Consider the following 18,758-nt stretch of genomic DNA (forward strand, 5'->3'; position numbering starts at 1 on the left):
CTACTCGGGAGGCTGAGGCAGAAGGATTGCTTGAGCCCAGGAGTTTGAGGTTGCTGTGAGCTAGGCTGATGCCATGGCACTCTAGCCCAGGCGACAGAGTGAGACTCTGTCTCAAAAATAAAATAAAATAAAATAAAATGAAACACACAGTATCCACAGATTCCCTGGTGCTTCATTTCCGTCCCGTGGCCTACCAGTGTGTTGCTGCTAACTGCCCTGGGGCCTGCCCACTTCTGCAACAGAAGCAAAATGAAAATGTGCCCTCTCTGCCATCACCTTTGCAACTCCCACGTCCTTTCCAAGAGGCAGGAACCACAACTGTCTGAGGAATCCATGACTTCACCAAGGAAAGAGGAAAAAAGAAGGAAGCAGCAAGCCAAGAAGATGTCCCTCCCCGAGAGAATGGAGCTCCCCAGCCCCCAGCCCCCGGCCACGGACCCGCTTCTGGGTGCAGCGCAGGATGAGGAAGGTCTCGATGCTGTGCTCCTTGAGGTAGGCGTTGCGCTCGCCCCCGCAGCCTGGCTCTACCTCGTAGTCACCATTCAGGTAGTTGAGTGTGGCCTTGGTGATGTGGATGCGTCTACAGGCGGGGGGCGGGGGAGGCAGAAAATGCGAAGTCAGAACCGGGCTCCCACGTGACACCCAACCGCAGCGCTGGATTCACCACAGTCCAAACCCCAGGGCCCCAAGCTCTGTCTCAAGTGCTCACCCCGGCCCGGCACTGTGTCCCTCCCATAGTGCAGGCCCACCGCAGCCACTCCACCTCACACCTAACGCCCGGCAAGGACCTTCCCGCGGCCTGCCCGGGGAACACAGGCTCCGGCCCTGCCCACTCTGCCAGCCTCTCTCTCGCTGCTGCTCAGAAGTCAGTGACGGCGCCCGCTGACCACAGGACAGAGTCCAAGTTCCCCCGCCTGGCACTCGTGCCTTCTTAACACAGGCGCTGTTTCTCCTAGTCGTTCCTAAAAGGCCATCTGCTCTCCTTCCACTCCTTGGAAATGCTGTTTTCCCACACCTGTGCCTTTCCTCGCTGTTCCCCTAGCCTAGGAGGCTCCCCCACCCCCACCTGGCTCCCCACCCCAGTCCCGCCTCCTTCGTGGCCTGGCTGCCCCGAAACCAGCCGGGGCTGCTCCCTCCTCTGACACGCTACTCCACCTGGCATGTCTCACGAGCCATCGTGTTCTGTGTAAGTATCTTCTGGGTCAAGTCTCGGGGAAGGCCGAGATGATGCTCCCTACAATTCGCCTGTGGTGTGGTGCGAGTGGCGTGGCACGTGGAGGAGTTTCTATTTCAACTCTGTCCACCCCAGCCTGCAGGGGCCTTCTGCCCTGTGCTGCCCACCACGCCCGCCTCCTCAGGACGGGCACCTGCGTGGGCGAGTGGGAAGCCAAGCCTGGGCCCTGCGCCACCCACGGCCCTCACTCACCCTGCCTTGCCGCCAGCCTCCATGTGGTTGGCCAGCGTGACGTCGTTAGACCAGACATCGAACTGCCACTTCCTGAGACCAAGGACACCGCAGTGTACTCTCCCGCTGTGAATTCCCACGCGCATGTTCACGTTCACCCCTGTCACCTCCCGGACCAACCTGGGGATGGAGCAGGGGTAAGGCTGGGAGAGGGTCAGGGCCAGGCACGCAGAGTGGGGGTGCGGCTGCAGGTGCAGGGAAGGCAAAGGTGCAGGGATGGAAGAGGCATCTCTCGGTCCAGCCCAAACAGAGTCTGAGGATGTCCCACCCGAAGGGGTCTGGGGGCGGGCTGCAGGTGCGTGGTCCAGGCTGTCAGTTGCGGGAGCTGTGAGCAGGGCTGTTTCCCAGGGTGGCCACAAGGTGGCGTGGCGCCTCACACTAAGACTCAGGGCCTGGCTGCCTTCCCTCTGGCCATAGCTTCCCTCCGTCAATTAAATTGTGATCAGAAAAGTGTAAATGAACTTGTGTGCAGACTTGAACCAAACAGGGAAGTTACAGCCACTCCAAACCCCATTCATATACTGCTCTTGTGAGTAAGACAGAAATGGCTTTTGAATGATCTGTTTGTTGAATTTATCCACATTGCTGTTTCCTCGATGTCAGGGTGATGGAGAAAGGTGGTTAACTGGTTTGGAGGGAGGACACATGTCCCGCTTATAGAAGGGGAGTCTGGGCAGGTGCAGGGGTCTTGGGGTGCTCCATGCCCCAGAGGACACCTCAGTCCCTACCACGTGCACCGTGTAGCCACATCTGGGGGTCCCCAGTAGATGGCGTGGGCCTTCTGTGCATACTCGTAACCCCTCAGGTGGGGCGAGCAGTGGGAGGTGGAGTGGGAGGGAAACCACATCTCCAGGTGTGTGTCTGGGGCTCACAGGAAGCTGCCCGGGGCCTGAGGGAGAAGGTACGGGTGCTGGGGTCGGGAGGGGGCCGTACACAGTTTGCACTTTTAGGGGCCTGAAGCTTCTCTGACACCCTGGGCACAGGCCCACACCGGCAGCTGTGGACCAGCAGTCTGTAGCAGTCTGCCTCGGGGCCACCACGCAGACTCCCTGCCCCCACCGCTCCCCGTCCGCGAGAGGCGGACACCGCTGCTGGGGAGATTCATGCCATCCATCCAGCACGTCTGTTGTCCTGAGCCAACCTGGTAAATACCTTTACTGGAGCTGTTCCTTCCATCCACAGTGCCGTTGGACACTTGCTTAGGCTGATGACGTCTCAGACTCTGTCTTTTAGCTTAGCTCCAGAGCCACCTCCCTCATGAAAACTCTCTCGATCCCCTCAATGGACTCGAATCCCCCTCCTGAGCCCTGCCGCGATAGTCTGCCGCCCTTACCTGGTAGCGTTTGCATGACACGCCTCGCATCACAGCGCTGGGAGCCCAAGCCTCTCTCCCTCAAGACTGTGTGTCTGGGAGGGACGGCCCAACCCAGCCACCCAGGGGCGCTCAGCGAACCCTGTCCAGTGGAACTGAGCCAAACCAACAGGTTCGGCCACCTTGCTGGCCACCACTCTGACCTCTAACCTTGTCATTTATGTCATTTCCTCTGCCCCATCGAGGCTTATCTCTAAAGTCCAAAGTTACCGGACCTGGATGCAAAGTCTGACTTGCTCTCTGGCTGACATGTAAGCTTGGATCGTCCGCATTTTGCAATGACCAAGGCTCCTTCCATGCCAGTGATGACCAAGAACTGGCCAACGAGCCTTTTCGCTATTGGTCACAGGAAGGATGGATTCTCTCAAAATGGCAACACCTGCATTGGAATCCACCTGCCCAGTAGTATTACTCTGGGGACTCATTTAACACCCACCCCCACCCCGTGAGCCCAGCTTTTCCCATCTGGGGAGGTGGAGCCTGCGGGGTGCACACCTGGCTGGGTGTTTGTAGAAGACACCAGCACTGAAGTGCAAGGCCCTCACACGGCACGGGGCCCAGCACGGCTGCCAGCCTGTCCTCTCCTAGAGCCTGCAAGCCTCCCTTCCTACGCGCTTCCTCTGGGCAAAGCTCCCAGGCTGCCGTGGAGAAAGAAGCCCTGGAGAAGGCAGAGTCTGGAGGTGCAAGTCAACCTCCAGCTTGGCTGGGTGGTCCTTGGGAGAAGCTTCACCCCACCCTCCATGGGCCCATGCGGCAGCCAGGGGCTCAGTCAGCCACTTGGGCTGTGGGGTGGACAGTCCCGGGGCCAGGCACTTACGAGATGGCCTCGATCATGTCCAAGCCCATCTCCACGCAGCAGTGGGCATGGTCTGCCCTCGCTTCAGGCAGCCCCGAGACGCAGTAATAGCAATCCCCCAGGATCTTAATACGTAAACAGTGATTCTCCTGGAAAGCAAATTAATTTGAAAAATTAAAAATAGTAGGAAAGAGAAGTGGGAGGGAAAGAAATGGGAAGCAAACAGATTCGCCCCATGCCTGGAATAACTTGCCTTTTAGGGCAGTGAGCATAGACCCGGTGCCAGAACTCCGCATGGTCCCAGGACCAGCTTATCAGGAGACATGGGGGTGGGAGGGATGGTGGGGACGGAGGGACAGGAGAGGCATTCCAGCTTCCCCAGGCTCAGGAGCTCACTTTTAATGAGCCTCTGCTGGGGCCCAAGAAGCATCTAGCTAGTCCACTGGAGCTCTGCAAGCAGAGCAGCCTTGCCAGCTTAGGGAAGGCCGTGAGCCTGCATGGGAGGGTCTCCATGTGGGGAGACGCTCTGCACCACGCTGAGGGTCTGACCTCTGCACCACATCTGCACCACGCCCCAGGAGTGCACGCTGACTTGTGGCCTAAGAGCCTATCAGTGGTTTTCTGATTCTTATTCTTTTTCAAAGAGACCGAGGCAGGCAGAAATAAGCTTTAAGCAAAAGCTCACCTGACTCTCAGCCTGTCTGAAATTTTTATCAAAAAAAAGTTTTGCTAAACAGGCAAGCATATAAGTGCCAAGAGACCAACGGAGCTGAAGTACCTGTCCACCACTGCTGCTGAGAGACAGGTGCTGTAGGGTCACCCCGAAGACCACCATCAGTGCATAGTTGGGACTGAGATGGAATGTTAGTCCTAATTGATTAATCATCAATTACGAGCTGTCCAAATCTGGCTCCCAAAAGTAGTTAGGACGCTGAGACTCAAGTGCCTGTGTGGTCTGGGCTCATCTGAGGCCCTTCAGTGCCCAAGTGGCAAGCACAAGCCCATTCCCCTCACTCGAGTGACAGAAGCCATCATCGAGTGTGGGCCCACCACCTAAGGCCCTCCAAGGCCCTGGCACCGGCCCTGACGGCACCAGCCTCTCTCATCAAGGGGAGCGTGTCCACCCATCAGTGGAAACTACATCAAGTGGCCACTTACACGTCACGACTCTGCAAGGCCCAGAGCTGGGAAAGGGCGGCAGCAGTGTAAACAGGGGCCCAGTGAGTGAAACTGTCGTTCGCCACTCCGTGGAGTGTTAATTCCAATTTGTACGAACGGCAAAGAGACCCCTTTCTGGAAGCCTCTAGGGAGTGGCACATGGCTGCCTGCAGGCCAGCTGGAAATTCAGACTCGTCCTCGTATCGCTCTGCCACCTCATCGGGAAAGTGGCTCTATGGCACCTGATTTGCCCCAAATAGAAATTCTGCCAGGGGCTTGGGCAGGATGACCTACAGGACCCCCAACGTCGTTCCACGGATGGGGGAGTGGCGGGCTCCCCCACACTCTCTTTCGTGGCCAGTGACACTGCTGGACGCATTTCCAACTCAGTGTGTCACCGGGGCTGATGTGGGGTGTGAGGACACATAGTCACAGCCTGAGTGACCCCTCTGTCACCAGCTCCCAACAGCGGGCTCTGCCCAGCAGGGCACACCCTGGCACATACCAGCCCTGGGATTCAGGGGGTCCTCGACCACGGCACCCTCCCTCAACAGCCCAGGCCAGGCCACCCCGGCCCAGCTGCAGGGTGACTCACCGCGGCCAGCTTGTCGAAGCGGGCGAAGAGCTCGTTGAGTGTCATGACCAGTTCCTGGGCAGTGCACTGGGACGCCAGGCTGGTGAAGCCCTCGATGTCAGCGAACAGGATACTGGGGAGACAGGCAAAGGGGGAGACCCTGCTATAGACTGCATGTTCGTGTTCCCCAAATTTGTATGTCAAATCTTAAGGCCCAACGCGATGGTATGAGGAGGTGGGGCCTTTGAGAGGCGATTAGGTCACGGGGATGGAGCCCTCGTGAAAGGGATTAGTGCCCTTACAAAAGGGACCCAAGAGAGCTCTCCAGTCCTCTCTGTCACAGGAGGACACAATGAGAAGTTGACAGTTTGCAGTCTGGGAGGGAGCCCTCACCAGAACCCACCCGTGCCGGCACCCTGAGCGACTCCCACTCTCCAGAGCCGTGAGAAACACACTTCTGTTGTGTGTCAGCCCCGGTCTGCGGTATTCTGGCTCAGCAGCCTGAGGGACCAGGGCACACCCTGTGAGGCAGGCCAGGCAGAGTCTGCAGCCAGCACCCGCCTGGGGCTCCTCAGGCCTGAGGAGGGCTGCAGCCAGCAAGAGTTTGGGGGCTCCAAACACTGCAGGCCAGGGGACAAAGAGGCCCTGGCACTGCAGCCAAGGACACTGGCCTCCCTGCTGCTGTCCCTGTCTCGGTGCCCTCACTGTACCCACTCCTACCCTGGAGGAAAGGAGGGGAAGGGGCATGAGGCTTGGGGGCTGTACCGCATGAGGGCGCGAGACGGGGGCCAGGCCCCACCTCTGTCACCTCTCAGGCCTGCGCTGACCTCCGAGTGGCCCTTCAGGGTAGTTGGGCCGGCCCTAGGCACGAGGGGCCTTTTGTACCTCTGCTCTGGAACACTCTTCAGGCCACAGTGGTGGCCCTACAAAGCCACACAGAAGGGAATCCAACCCCAAGCAGACCCCAGCCCTCCATCCTAAGGGAGCCCTCTAGAAGGGACAGACTAAGAGAGGCCCCGGGAGGAGAAAGAGCAGGCACAGCCTGTCGGCGTCTCTGAAGCCCCAAGTCGTCCTTGCCAGGTCCTCCATGCACCAGCTGGTGACAGATCTTTCATCGCTTTCTGTGGCTTGCGCTCCCTAGGTTGGAAATGTTTTCCTTTTCCTTGGAAATAGATGACCAGGGGAAAGTCCCCAGGGCAGAATGTATATAGGCCCCTAGAGGTTTTTATTAAAAAGGAGACAAAACATCGTAACTCTCAGGTACTGAGATGTTGCTGGTAGCCAGGCACTGAGCCGGGGGCTTCCCACATGGCATCTCGCTGAGTCCTCTGAACAGCCCCACCGGTGAGGCTTGGCGTCCTCACTCCACAGACGTGGGGGCTGAGAAGTGGAGGCGGCAGCAGGCTCGACTCTCGCTCCAAGGTCTGCGCTCTTTCCACCACACGCTGGGATTCCTGAGGTTCCAGAGCCGACAGTTTCATTTTTAAAATGAAGAATGTAGAACTAAACATATTTTGTCATTTTACTCCCAAAATGTGTGTTGATGTATTAAGCATGTTTTTTTAAATTGAATACTGACAAATGACAATGGTGTATGTTTACGGGGTACAGAGTCATGCTATGATACGTATATACAATATGGAATGTTTGAATCAAGCTAATTAACATCCGTCACCTTCAATACTTACCGTTTATTCCTCCTGGCTAACTGACACACCGTGCCCTTTGACTAAGCATGTCCTTTCACTCTAACGCTTTGACAGCCGAGGCCTGACGCTGCAGAGACCGTGCCGCCCAGGGCTAGCCAGTTCCCCTAGAGTGCGCCTCGCATGTGCAAACGACCCAGTCCAGACACTGCTGACCAGTAATCCCCTCCCCGACCACCCCAGGGACAGGTGCCAGGCAACTGGGACAACTCCTGCACCCAGAGTGCAAGGAAACTCTTCAAACCAGCCAGTCACCAACCTCCTTGCCCAGCCTCCCCCGTTCCTTCCCACAGAAACCACGGCAAAGGCTCTTGCCCACATCTCCCCCTTGCCCCCGACCGACCCCAGTGCCTCCCCAAGTGGCCGCTGCGTGGCGTGTCCCCTCCTCTTAAGAACTGTAACAGTCTTCTCAGGGGCACTCGTCTCCTGATCTCTTGGCCTTACCACACCTGAATCATAATAAAGTCTATATTTTAAAACAGACACTGTTTTAAGCTCATACGTGGATGAACTCATTCACACCTCACAGTCACTCTGTGAGATCAGACTCCTCCTTTTAGGGGTGAGAAAACTGAGGCACAGAAAAGTTGAGTCACCTGCCAAGGCCACGCAGGCAACCTGGCTCCACGCTCCAGGAGCTGAACCAGTACGTGTTGCTGTCTGTTGGCCCCACAGACAAAGTAAAGGCATAATTCAAGGCTCTGGCGTGGTAGATGGGGCAGAGGGAGGCGGGAGGGCTCGTGCCAGGCTGCTGCGGCCCCTGGGTGGGTACAGGACTCCACTGACAGGGGACTCTCAGCAGCTGCTCGCCTGCTCACACACGGTGACATGGAAACAGCCTAGGCCACCAGGCTTTGGCCAGGCTGCCCCACCTCCCAGGAAACACACAGGAGGGCAGCCCCCGGGCCTTGAGCCGTTTCCCACATTCTGGCTCCTCCAGCCACTTGGATCCCAGCCGAGATTAGCAAAGGCAACTGCAGGAAGAAGGTCATAGAGTGGGAGAAATGGGGACGCAGGGATGAGAGACAAAATAAATGAGAGGAAGAGAAGAGAAGGCAAGGAGGAAGAGGAGCAGAGAGGAGACACACTGTTCTCTTAAGACACAGGACTCGGGGACGTCAGAAAGCTGCTCCAGCGCAGGCGGCTACTGGGCGGGGGTCAGAAGATGAAAGGGAGCGTGGATTCCCCGTAAGCTCTGATGCCTGGGGTCTGGCAGACAGGCTCCTGCCCCCACCAGAGGAAGGTATGAGGCGTCTGCATGCTGGGGGGACAGAGCCTGCAGACACCATCCTGGCCCCGCTCCCACCTCCCTGTCTCCCAGATGGCCGCCCCACTCCATCCAGGGAGGAGGAGTCTCTGTAAAAGCAGCCTTTACATAGTTTTCTGGAAATCGTTCTTTATCTCTCAGGAAATCAAAACCCAGCGGAGCTGGGGTTAAGACCAGCTGCACATGAGTTAAGGAACATGTTCGGTGAGCGTCCCCTTGGCTGACATCAGTATTTCACACGTGAGACGGGCAGGCAGCATGACCTGGCCTGCCCCCAGTCTGAGGCTACGCAGCAAAAAGCTGGCTTTGGGGGCTGCTGAGACCCCAGGGTTGGGAGGAAAAAGTCTCTTAAGCCAGCAGAGGCAGGACTGCCACTGGGCCAGGTAACCCATTGCGCCTGGTGGGGAGTGGGGAGGAGGAGGGTGGGCCACCCCCGACACGCAAGGCAGACACGTGTGGACCTGGGGCCTCCCCGAGCTCTGACCCCTGTATCTGTCTCAGCTCACCCGGCCACTCAGGCAGGCCAGGCCTGTGGTCATCGTCCTTCTCCACAGATGACCTCGCCGGACCTTAATGAGCCCTTTTCCCTCCAGCCACTGAGGAACCGGCAAGGGCAGGTCAGCAGCCAGCCCGGAGGAAGTCACAAAGAGCAAGGCCTCAGAGCTCTCTGAGGTCCCAACTCTGAGGCCCCCACAGCCTCCCCCACACGTTTATGGAAACTCTGCCACCTCCACATCCCCCCACCTCCTGTCACAGGCAAAGTCACATTTCTCTGCCGCTTTGGGGGAGGACTCTGCTTAGTGACTGTCACTCCTGGAGGCTCCTCTGTTTTACAAGGTTTACCCAACAGCAGACTGTCTGTTCTGTTGGCCAAGATTTTCTGATCTGCTCCTCGGCAATGCTGAGGACCATGTCCCGACGCAGGGCGGCCGGGTGCGCAGGAAGGCGCTAACCGACCGCTTAGCTCCCGCTAGGGAGATCTTCTTGGTGAGAGGATCGGCCTGCATGGTGGGTGCTCAGAAGCTGGGGGAGGGCCACACTGGCTGTGCACACCTTCCTAACTGCCTGCCATCCGTCACTGATGGTCGCCTGCACCCATTCTGGGGGCCAGAGCAGGAGGCACCGCGTCCCAGTGACCGTAATAGGCCCCTCAGCCCCAGGAGCAGCTTTGGCTCTGCTGCACCCACAGGGTTTCTGGTGAAGCGCATTTCCTCACGGGTGCTCCCTCTTGCTGCCAGCAGGCCGTGACTTTATGAAGGTGTCAGCGTCTGGCCGTGTCCTGTGCAGAGAGCCACGTCCTGTGGCATCTCTGGACGCCTGGGAGCTGAGTTCCACTAGTGGTCTGGGCGGGTTGGCGGTGCTGATGACCAGCTCCTCTGATCTCCTCCGATCTCCCGCAGCCACGTCCAGAACCGCGCAGGGCCCACGGGGTGGGGGCAGGAAGAGAGTACGGCAAGGTCTCAGCCCAACTCCCGGGATGTCAGGAGCTGAAGGTCCCGGGGAGCAGGGCCTGGCAGGGCAGGAAGTGCCCGGGAGGCCCCAGTGTGGGCTGGGGAGGCTGACATGGCTGGGCCTCTGAATCAGCCAGCGGCTTCTTTTTCACCAAGAGGACTGTCCCCTGCAGTGTGCCCCCTCCATCTGCTCCAAATCATCCACCTGGGGTCAGGTGGGTTCGTGCCCATAGTGAGGCGAAGGAGCGAGGAGTCATTCATGTCCGTCAGGTGAGTTCACACCCCCAGGTGTGGTCTTATTAACACTGGCTGACGGCAGACACCAGAGGGCTGTTTCCGAGGGGTGGCAGAAAGGAGATCAGAGAGGGGCATGGGAACTGGAAGCAGCCCTGCGGCCATGTGAGGCCACGGGCAGGGAAAGGAACAGTGGGAAAGGCCCAGGCGAGCACGCTGAGCTCACGGTGTCTGCACGCGGCCCACCCACAGGAGAACCCGCCCTGGGACAGCTGTGCCGTCTCCACTCTTCTTCAGCAAGTGGAGTCCAAGAGGAGGGGCCCAGGGACCAGCCAGACTGTCAGGATGGGGTCCAGAGGGCCTGGGGTCAAGGCATGTCTTGAAATCCACCCTGCTAGCCTCAAGGCCTGCTACAGGGGCCTCCCACCCACCCAGTGCCCTTTCTTGCTCCTGCCACCCGCTCCCTAACCCCTGCCATCCACATGATGGAACCGGCACCTACAGACATTCTGTTTACAGAGTCTGGAAAGATCTGTGGGGAGGCTTCCTAAAGGAGAAGCACACAAAAGGAGGAAGGATCTGCACCAAGACCTAGCAAGAGTTAGTACCTCTGGGTGGCTAGACTGTGAGTGCTTTTATTTTCTTTTCTATACTGCTCTTATTTTCTAATTTTTCTACAAAGAACATATATCCTTCACATAATAAAAATGTTTATTTTTAAAAGGTCAAAACGAAATCACATTCTTCTTTTAGGACCTGATTCTAACTCATGGTGTCTTCCTTGACTTACCCCAGCCCAGAATAATCCTTCTTACGTCTGAATTTTTCTTACTAGAATCAGGATCACAAATCACAACTGATGCCAGTTGTCTTGAAGACATAGCTGGACATGTTCAACCCGGCCAGCGCCTCTTTGCTCTGTGTCCTCTCCCTTCCTATCTCCCCAGGGACCCCCTTTTGGGTCCACAGAACCAAAATACTAAGTCCTTGTTGGCTGTGGGCTCTGTTCCTCACTGACCCCATTCTGTGTCCCGGGACACCCGGGCCTTTTGCCGAAACTCAGCCCAGGCGAGGATGTGGAGAAACTGGAGCCCTGCGCGCTGCCGGTAGGAAGGTCAAATGGTGCAGCCCCTGTGGAAACAGCATAGCAGTTCCTCAGGAAGCTAAAAATAGAACCCCCATACGATCCAGCGATCTCATTCTGGGTATGGCCCCAACAGAATTGAAAGCAGAGGTACGAACAGATATTCGTACACCCATATTCGCATCAGCATTATTCAAAATAGCCAAAAGGTAGAAGCAACCTGTGCCCATTGGCAGATGCACAGATAAATGAAATGTGGTACAGACATACAACGGGATGGAATTCAGCCTTAAGAAGGAAGACAAACCTGACACATGCTATAACATGGATGCACCTTTGGTACATGACGCTAAGTGAAATCAGCCAGTCAACAAAAAGCATGAATACTGAATGATTCCAGATATGAGCTACCGAGAGTAGTCAATACACAGACACGGAGAGTAGAATGGTGGTTTCTGGGGCCTGGGGCAGTGGGAATGGGGAGTTAGTGTTTAATGGTCACAGAGTTTTAGTTTGGGAAGATAAAAACTTTCTGGAGACGGATGGTGGTGATGGTAGCACATAGTGAATGTACTTAATGCCATCAAACTGTACACGTAAAAATGGTTAAGATGGTGAGTTTTACGCTATGTCTTTTTATTGCAACTAACATAATCAATTACTTTTCTTAAAAAGACTCAACCCCAGTGGCTCCCCCAACAGGGCCAGCTTGGTGTTCCCAAAGCATCCCACACAGCCCTATCTCACCGTGAGGGCTGGACATTCCCCACGGAGCAAGGATGGTGTCTTTTTCAGAGCAGCAGCCTGGCACATAGTAACAGCTCAGTAAATGTTTGTGGAATGAATAAAACAACAGTATAAAGACCACTTGTATCTATAATTGATATGGGAGTAGAGTTCAGAGTACTTGTCTTACTAACAGGTTTAGATAGCAATGCAGGGTGTCCATGCCCACTCCTCACGGGGGCTGCGGGCTGGGGACGAGATTGGAGGTGAACATTTTCCACCCTCCGCCTGCAGGGTGCACAGTCCGCCTACGGGGATCTCAGTATCTCGGACATTGTGGCGTGGTCATTGTCATTCAGAACCACACTGTGGCTGCGCCAGACGCCGGAGCAGCCTGGGGAATGCAGCCAAGTCCTTGAAGGAGACAGGAGAGGAGATAATAACCTTCAAAGGGGAGGCACTGGGCAGAGAAGGGATCTAACAAGGAAGGAACCGGGCAGGGTGCCCTCCCCCAGGCCCTGCCATGCCTGGTGTGGGGGAGGGGGCAGGTGACCTCGTTCCCACACCAGGCTCAGCAGCCCCTCTGCCAGGACCCTGCTGCGGCCCACAGGGCTCCTGGGTGCCCGAGAATTAGGCTCTGATTGAGGCTGGTGAACCGAGACCCCTCTCACTCCATCATGAACCCTAGGGGCTCCCAACAGATGGAGCCCTGGAAAGAATGTTTTTTAGGCAGAGGACCAGCTCCCTAGAGGAAGTGGCCTTCCCTCCCTTCACACAAAGAACAGTGTCTGGAACAATCTCTCACCTGCCCCACCACCTACGACCTTTAAATCCTAAGGGCTCCAGCTTGGGGACCGGCCAGTCGGGTGCAGTGTCATCCCCATTCAGAAGGGGCCTTGTGGAAGTGGAGAGTCCTTCAGTGTCCTCTCAGGGTAGGCTGGGCGTTCTCTGCCCCCGAAACTTGGAGGTCTGGAGTCACCTGACCGCCTCAAGGGCAGTCTGCCTGCAGCCTCCTGGGCAGGCGCAGGCTGGGGGCTCTCCATGCACCACCTCCCCTCCCCTCCCCTCCTGGCAGCCCTGCAAGGAGCCCTGGGCCGGGCTGGCCCCTCTTACAGACTCTGCCCCTTTGTGCCTTTTATCACGATCGTAACAAAATGATGGAGTGGTGCGTTGTCTGACATTCACACCCTGCAGAGTCCGCGTCTCCCCGTCACTACTCCCACTGCTCGCAGAGAGCCTCGCGCAAGGCAAGTGCGGGGTAAATTGGAAAGTTACCAATTATTCGTTGTTTAGTGTGTGTCTTCTTCAATAGAAGGTGAGCTTCATGGTGGTAGAGATGGTGTGTACCTTAATCCTCATCACACTTCCTGCCTCTAGCTGAGTGTCCGGGAGCGTGGTAGGTGGTCCCCACCAATTAAGGCAGAAATAAAACATTAGTTGAACAGATGCATGAATGGACATGACTGTCCCATGTTGCAGATGAGGAAAACTGAGGCTCAGTTACATGTCTTGCCCAAGTTCCCACAGTCACTAAGTGGCAGAGCTGGGTGTGGACCAGACTGCTCAACACGGAACTTCATCTCGCTTCATTGCACAATGGCCGGCCACTTGGCAAGACTGACCTGGAGGTGCCAGGGTCTGTCTGCGTACACCTTTACTGTGACCCACATGGTGTGGTGCCTTCTCTGGCTGGCCTCTTCCTCTAACCCCTCTGAGGCTGACTGACCTCTTTCTCCTCCCCAGGGAGCACTCCAGGAGTCCTTTCTCCCCGTGAGCAGCCTCTGTTGGCATGTCCTGGAGGCCCTTGTCCTGCCCAGGAGTGAGGATGGCACAGCCCCCAACCCTAGTGCTGTTGGCTGCAGGGGGCAGGAATCTGAGGCAGGGGGAGAAGGGCATGAGAGCTTGCAAGCCATAGCCTGACATGCTCCAACTGACCTGCCCAGAGGGGCTGAAACGCTTCCATCTGTCATCACACATCAGACGGGAGAGGCATCTGGGTGTCTCTGGGGGGTCTCTAAGGGCTCCCTGGCCTCTGGCCTGCCTCCACCCGTGGCTGGTGGTGGCTCAGGGCCAAAGCGCCCTACAGGTCCTTGCTGGCACCCCAGGAACTGTATGCTGCACAAATATTCTTCCTCAGGGCCAGGGAAGAATGAGGCCACAGTGAGTGGTGGCCCTGTGTGTCACCCCTCCCCGCCCAGGTCAAACTCTTCTCTTTGAACCCCCTTCAGTCTCTTCCCCGTCCTTAGATCCAGGCCCAAGTGTCACACCGTGGAGTTGATTTATTTTTCTTGTGGCCTTGCTCTTGGTGGGGCTAGAGAACAGCATGTCATCACCCTCTCTAAATATTATAACTCTGCAGAGAATTGATGAATGTGACTCACCACCCTTCCATTCTCCAACTAGAAAATCCCCAGGCCTTTCTTTGTTGATATAAGTGTGATAATAATCATAAAAATAACAGTAACGACAATAATAGCAGCTCACAATTACTGAACACTTCTTATGTGTCCAGATTTTGTGCATTATCCCATTTACTCCCTCTTAGGTAGGTACTCTTCCTATCCTATTATGCAGAACAGGAAACTGAGGTTCAGAGTGGCTCAATGCCTGTAACTTGTCCTGGTCACACAGCTAGGAACAGCAGAGCTGGGGTGACGTGCAGAGCTGCTTAACCCCAGAGCTCAGGCCTAACCACTGTACCCCCCTGGCTCTCCGTGAGTCCAGTCCCAAAGTGTTTCTTTAAACTATGATGTCACTCCACCCTCCTGCTCAACCTCTAACTCAAACCAAAGGTTCAACCCCCACACTGTGTTTCCACCAAGGGCTGCACCCCTTGCTGCTAACAGAACAGGGAAGAGGCCCAGGGGGACATTTGCATGTGATTGCTTGCAGGTGGCCTCTGATGTGTACCATCCACCTCTCTCCTGGAGATGTCAGAGTCAGAATTATCTCCATCCCCATGAAAATTATGGCATCTTGGTTTTTCTCTCCTTTCATCTCTTTCCTGATTGCTGTCATTGATCCTGGCACTAGGATGTGACAGAAATACCCTCGCTGAGCTTGGGGTCTGCTGCTCAGACCACTCTGTGATTAGGATGCTGTTCTTTTATCTGTCTCTGTGGGAGAGGAGGGGGAAGGAAGTGTCACCTGGGGTAGGCCATTCCTTTAGATAATCACAGTGGAAGAGGCCTGAGTCAGCCCCTCTGACCAAACCCCCTTGCTGGAGGGCTGGGGGCCCAAGAGCCAGCAACCGAGGGATGCGGAGCGAGATGATGCCTGCCATGTGGGAGGGAGAGGGGTAAGAGGGCAAAGAACTGGGTGGAGGTGCGGGGGGACCAGGTGGGCCAGCTGAGAGCCTGCGCCTGAAGTGCCAGGCTGATTCTGAGCAACACGTTTTCTGGACTTCCTTTGTGTTCTGTTGCATAAGTGAAACCTGCAGAAATCTCTGCTGAGCTAAGAGCGATCAAGGAAAGCGACTTTTGTCCACAGTGCCGGGGACAATGGTGAAGATAGGACCAAGAGAGAAAATTCCAGAAGAGGGGGAGCTCAGAGGCTTGGCTCATATGTGTTCGGACCACTTGGTGGGCCACCCCTTCCCCCCGAAAACTTGAGCCTCTGGGATTTGTTCTAACAGGAAAGGCTGTTTCTTTACATGTCCTACAGTGGAGACCCCAGATTGCAGGAGCTGCTGTTGGCTTCTCAGTGACACAGACACACACAGACACACACACACACACGCACACACGCGTGCGCGCGCAAGTACGAGGGCGGGCACTGCCAAACTCCTCCCCCTTCTTTGAGTGTCCTGCTGGCCCAAGGGCTCCCCCAGCCTCCCTCCCACAGAGTCCTTGCACAAGCTCCTTTCTCCTGGGTATATAAAAACATCAGTCCAGCAGCCAGGCGAGGTAAAGACTCGTATCAGAATGCTGTCTGGAGGCAATTTTCCCACTTAACTGGCTACAGGATCTTGGACAAGTTACTTAATCTCCGTGCCTCGCTCTCCTCCCCTGTAAGACGGAGATAATTGAGTACGGACCTCTTACATTTGTTATGGGGCCCGAGTGAATACACGAAAGCACGCAGGGCAGAGGCTGGGTTCGTGCAAGCTGCACGTCAGTGTGCACTCTCACTGCTAGTGCTTACCCCACCGGGGGAGGATGGGGGCGTGAGGAGAAGGAGCGGGGAAATCAGCATGCCCAGGCCACCTAAAGGCTCAAAGCCAGGAGTCAGGCTGCAGGTCCACACTCCACTCTGAGCTGGCCTTGGCTGGGCCCTCAGGACACTCCTGGACATGGAGATTTGCCAAGGGGCAGCCTTCTGGGAGACAAGGCAGCGCTGCTGGCTCCACTGTCCCTACCTGACGGTGGAGTCCAGGTGGGCTTCAGGGGCATTGGGAGACCCAGAAAAGCAAGGACAAATGTGTCGTGCAGGTACATCCTTCTCCCAAAGGCAGAGTGCGTTTGGGAGACAGATGGAGGAAAACAGGCCGAATGGATACTTTTGGACCCAAGGCACACCTGGGAACTGGGCAGCTCGGTTTGCTCTGTGTGAAAAAGACGGGGCTCCCCTCACCCGGCTGCCACCAGCCTCACCTCAAATGCATATGTGTGTTTAATAATTTGCATTATCCCATTTAATCCTTTTATGGAAAATTCAGCCCAAGCCTCCAAAGGGTCCTTTCTACAGCAACCTTAGAGGACTCACGTGTCCTACGGAAACTTGCCCAGGGAGAAAGTAACTTTCCCGAAGACAAACACATAGCTCCTTTTCTGGGCTGATTATGGGAGGATTAGAGGGCTCTCCCGGAAGCCATGCTAGATGAAGGCCACGATATCGCTTCATGTCCCCGTGGAACTCATAAGCAGATTTTGCACTCTATTAATCTACATCTGTTTGCACGTCCCTGCTGTCAGCAGCTTCTGTCTAGGGAGGCAGCAGGCACGCAGTGAATGTGGCGTGGGCTCTGGAGCAGCCGACCTGGGTGCCCTGGCTTTACCCCTCCTGGCTGGGGGAACTTGGTCCCTCTAGACTCTTTTAATCTAGAACAGCCCCCACTTTTCTTTCTGTCTTCATGACTGATTAGAGTCCAGAATGTAGCCTGTCCCACAGTCTGGATTTGTCCAATTGTTTTCTTATGGTGTTTTCTCTCTAAACTTTTTATTACAGAAAAGTTCAAGTACCGTATATGCAAAGTAAACAGGACCGAGCTTGATGTATAAATTGAGGGTGCTGATGAAGGTGGCCACCTCGCAGGGCTGTCAGGAAGACAGTGATAAGGTGGGTGCACCTGGTAGAGTGCCTGGCACCCCCTGGCTCGGAAGGCACAGAAGCTGCCAGATGGTGATGGCGATGTGACAATGGGGTGACACTTGGGTCCATGGTCTGTGCTTTCCTCTCCCTTGGTGGGTTCACCCCAAAAGCTGGTGGTGTTGCTTCCTCATTTCTCCTCCTTCTTCCTCTCTCCTCTCTCGGTAGCCTAACATCTCAGCACGCCCAAGGGACGTTACACAAGGCACGGTGATAATCCACTTGACAGACCTGGAGGGGCTGGGGTGCTCCAGGCAATGCCCTTTCCAAAGCCACCAGGCCACCCTGTTGGGCTGTGCCCTCTTGAAAGGAAGGAAATGGGATGCCCCCTTTGGGGTCCAGCTCTCCCACCCTGCCCTCACCCCAGCCTCACCCTACCTCACGTTGTCGTGTTTCTGGATGTAAATCTTATGGAACATCATATCCTCCTGCTTGACGTTGATGTCTGCTTTCATCTCCATGGCAACATGACGGGGAAGGACAGACAGCAGGAGCCGCTCCTGGGGAGGGAAGCAGATGCTTTCGTCACCGCTCCTTCCACCTGCCTGGCAAGTCCCCTCTCCTCCACATCTGTGCCCCTGCCGTAGGGCCCTGGAAAGCTTCTCAGGCTGTCCAGAGACACACGGGGCTGACACCTGTGTGTGCATGTGGGCCCCGCCCCCAGGACACCTCCTGGTCCTTCTGCCTAGCTTGTCATGCTGCACAGGGGAAAGCACTTCTGGTGAACCTTGAGCTCTGAGCTCCTCAGGTTAGAATCCTGGATGTCACCTGAGACTGTGTGACCTTGGGCAAATTACTGAACTCTCTGAGCCTAAGCTTCCTCATCTATAAAACAGGAATGAGGTTGTTGAGAGTATTAACAGTCATCCAATCAGTCAGCCAATATTTACTGAGCACCTACCATGTCCCAGGCACCATCGAGGGGCCAGGAGTAATATCCAAGAGCCAGACAGTCAGGGCTCCTCTCTCACAAAGCTTCTGGTCTCATGGGGGCCCGGGGTCCTAAGGGGGGCACTGAGTAGGGATGCTCGACCTAGGCAGAGGGACGGGGGAGGTGGGAGGTGGAAGGCCCCGCCGGCCAGGGCCAGTGCCAGGAAACTATGACAGGTTGTAAATAGTAATTCTCCTGGAGAAGGGGCCAGGCCCAGCAGTGAGAGGACAGGGGAAGAAGGTGATCTCAGGGGAGAGACTCTGAGGCCTGGGGTGGCCAAGGGGCTGCTGAGGAATGCTGGGGCTGAGGGGTGAGCTCGGGGCAGTGGGCTAGCGGCAAGGTACGCTGTCAACAAAGGACACCACCGAGCCAGGGCTCCCTTCAAGAGGCTGGACCAAGAGCCCAGACAGGGCCAAGAATGAATGATGGGGAAGGCCTGGTCAGTGTAAGCGGGAACCTGGCAAGACACGGCGGCCACAGAGGCAGCACTGGAAGGGGAGTGGGGCAGGTGGTGACTGGGGCCTGGAGAGGCACTGCAGAGCTCCCCCCTCGCTTGGCTGTCTGGGTGTCACCAGCCGTGTCACTGCAACTCACTTAGGACGCATGAAGCCTGAGTCAGGGACGCCCCCCGTGGTGGTAAAACACTCAGCACACAGGGTGGCCACAGCACGAGCTCCATTCTGGCCA

The 18,758-nt window shown here is 56.2% G+C and overlaps 1 protein-coding gene across 1 annotated transcript in view; it reads right to left on the reverse strand.

Annotated features, from left to right (window-relative positions):
- The window catches only part of ADCY5 (adenylate cyclase 5), a 151,688-nt gene that overhangs the window by 42,130 nt on the left and 90,800 nt on the right, over positions 1–18,758 (reverse strand). The window contains exons 3-7 of the mRNA XM_012642407.1: positions 17,519–17,640; positions 5,387–5,498; positions 3,655–3,782; positions 1,427–1,585; positions 439–580 (exon numbers count right to left, since the gene is read on the reverse strand). Coding sequence (XP_012497861.1) covers positions 439–580; positions 1,427–1,585; positions 3,655–3,782; positions 5,387–5,498; positions 17,519–17,640 — 663 coding nt within the window. The remainder of the gene's footprint in view (positions 1–438; positions 581–1,426; positions 1,586–3,654; positions 3,783–5,386; positions 5,499–17,518; positions 17,641–18,758) is intronic.

This window comes from Propithecus coquereli, unplaced genomic scaffold (assembly GCF_000956105.1).
Source record: "Propithecus coquereli isolate 6110/MARCELLA unplaced genomic scaffold, Pcoq_1.0 Scaffold10, whole genome shotgun sequence".
NCBI lineage: Eukaryota > Metazoa > Chordata > Mammalia > Primates > Indriidae > Propithecus > Propithecus coquereli.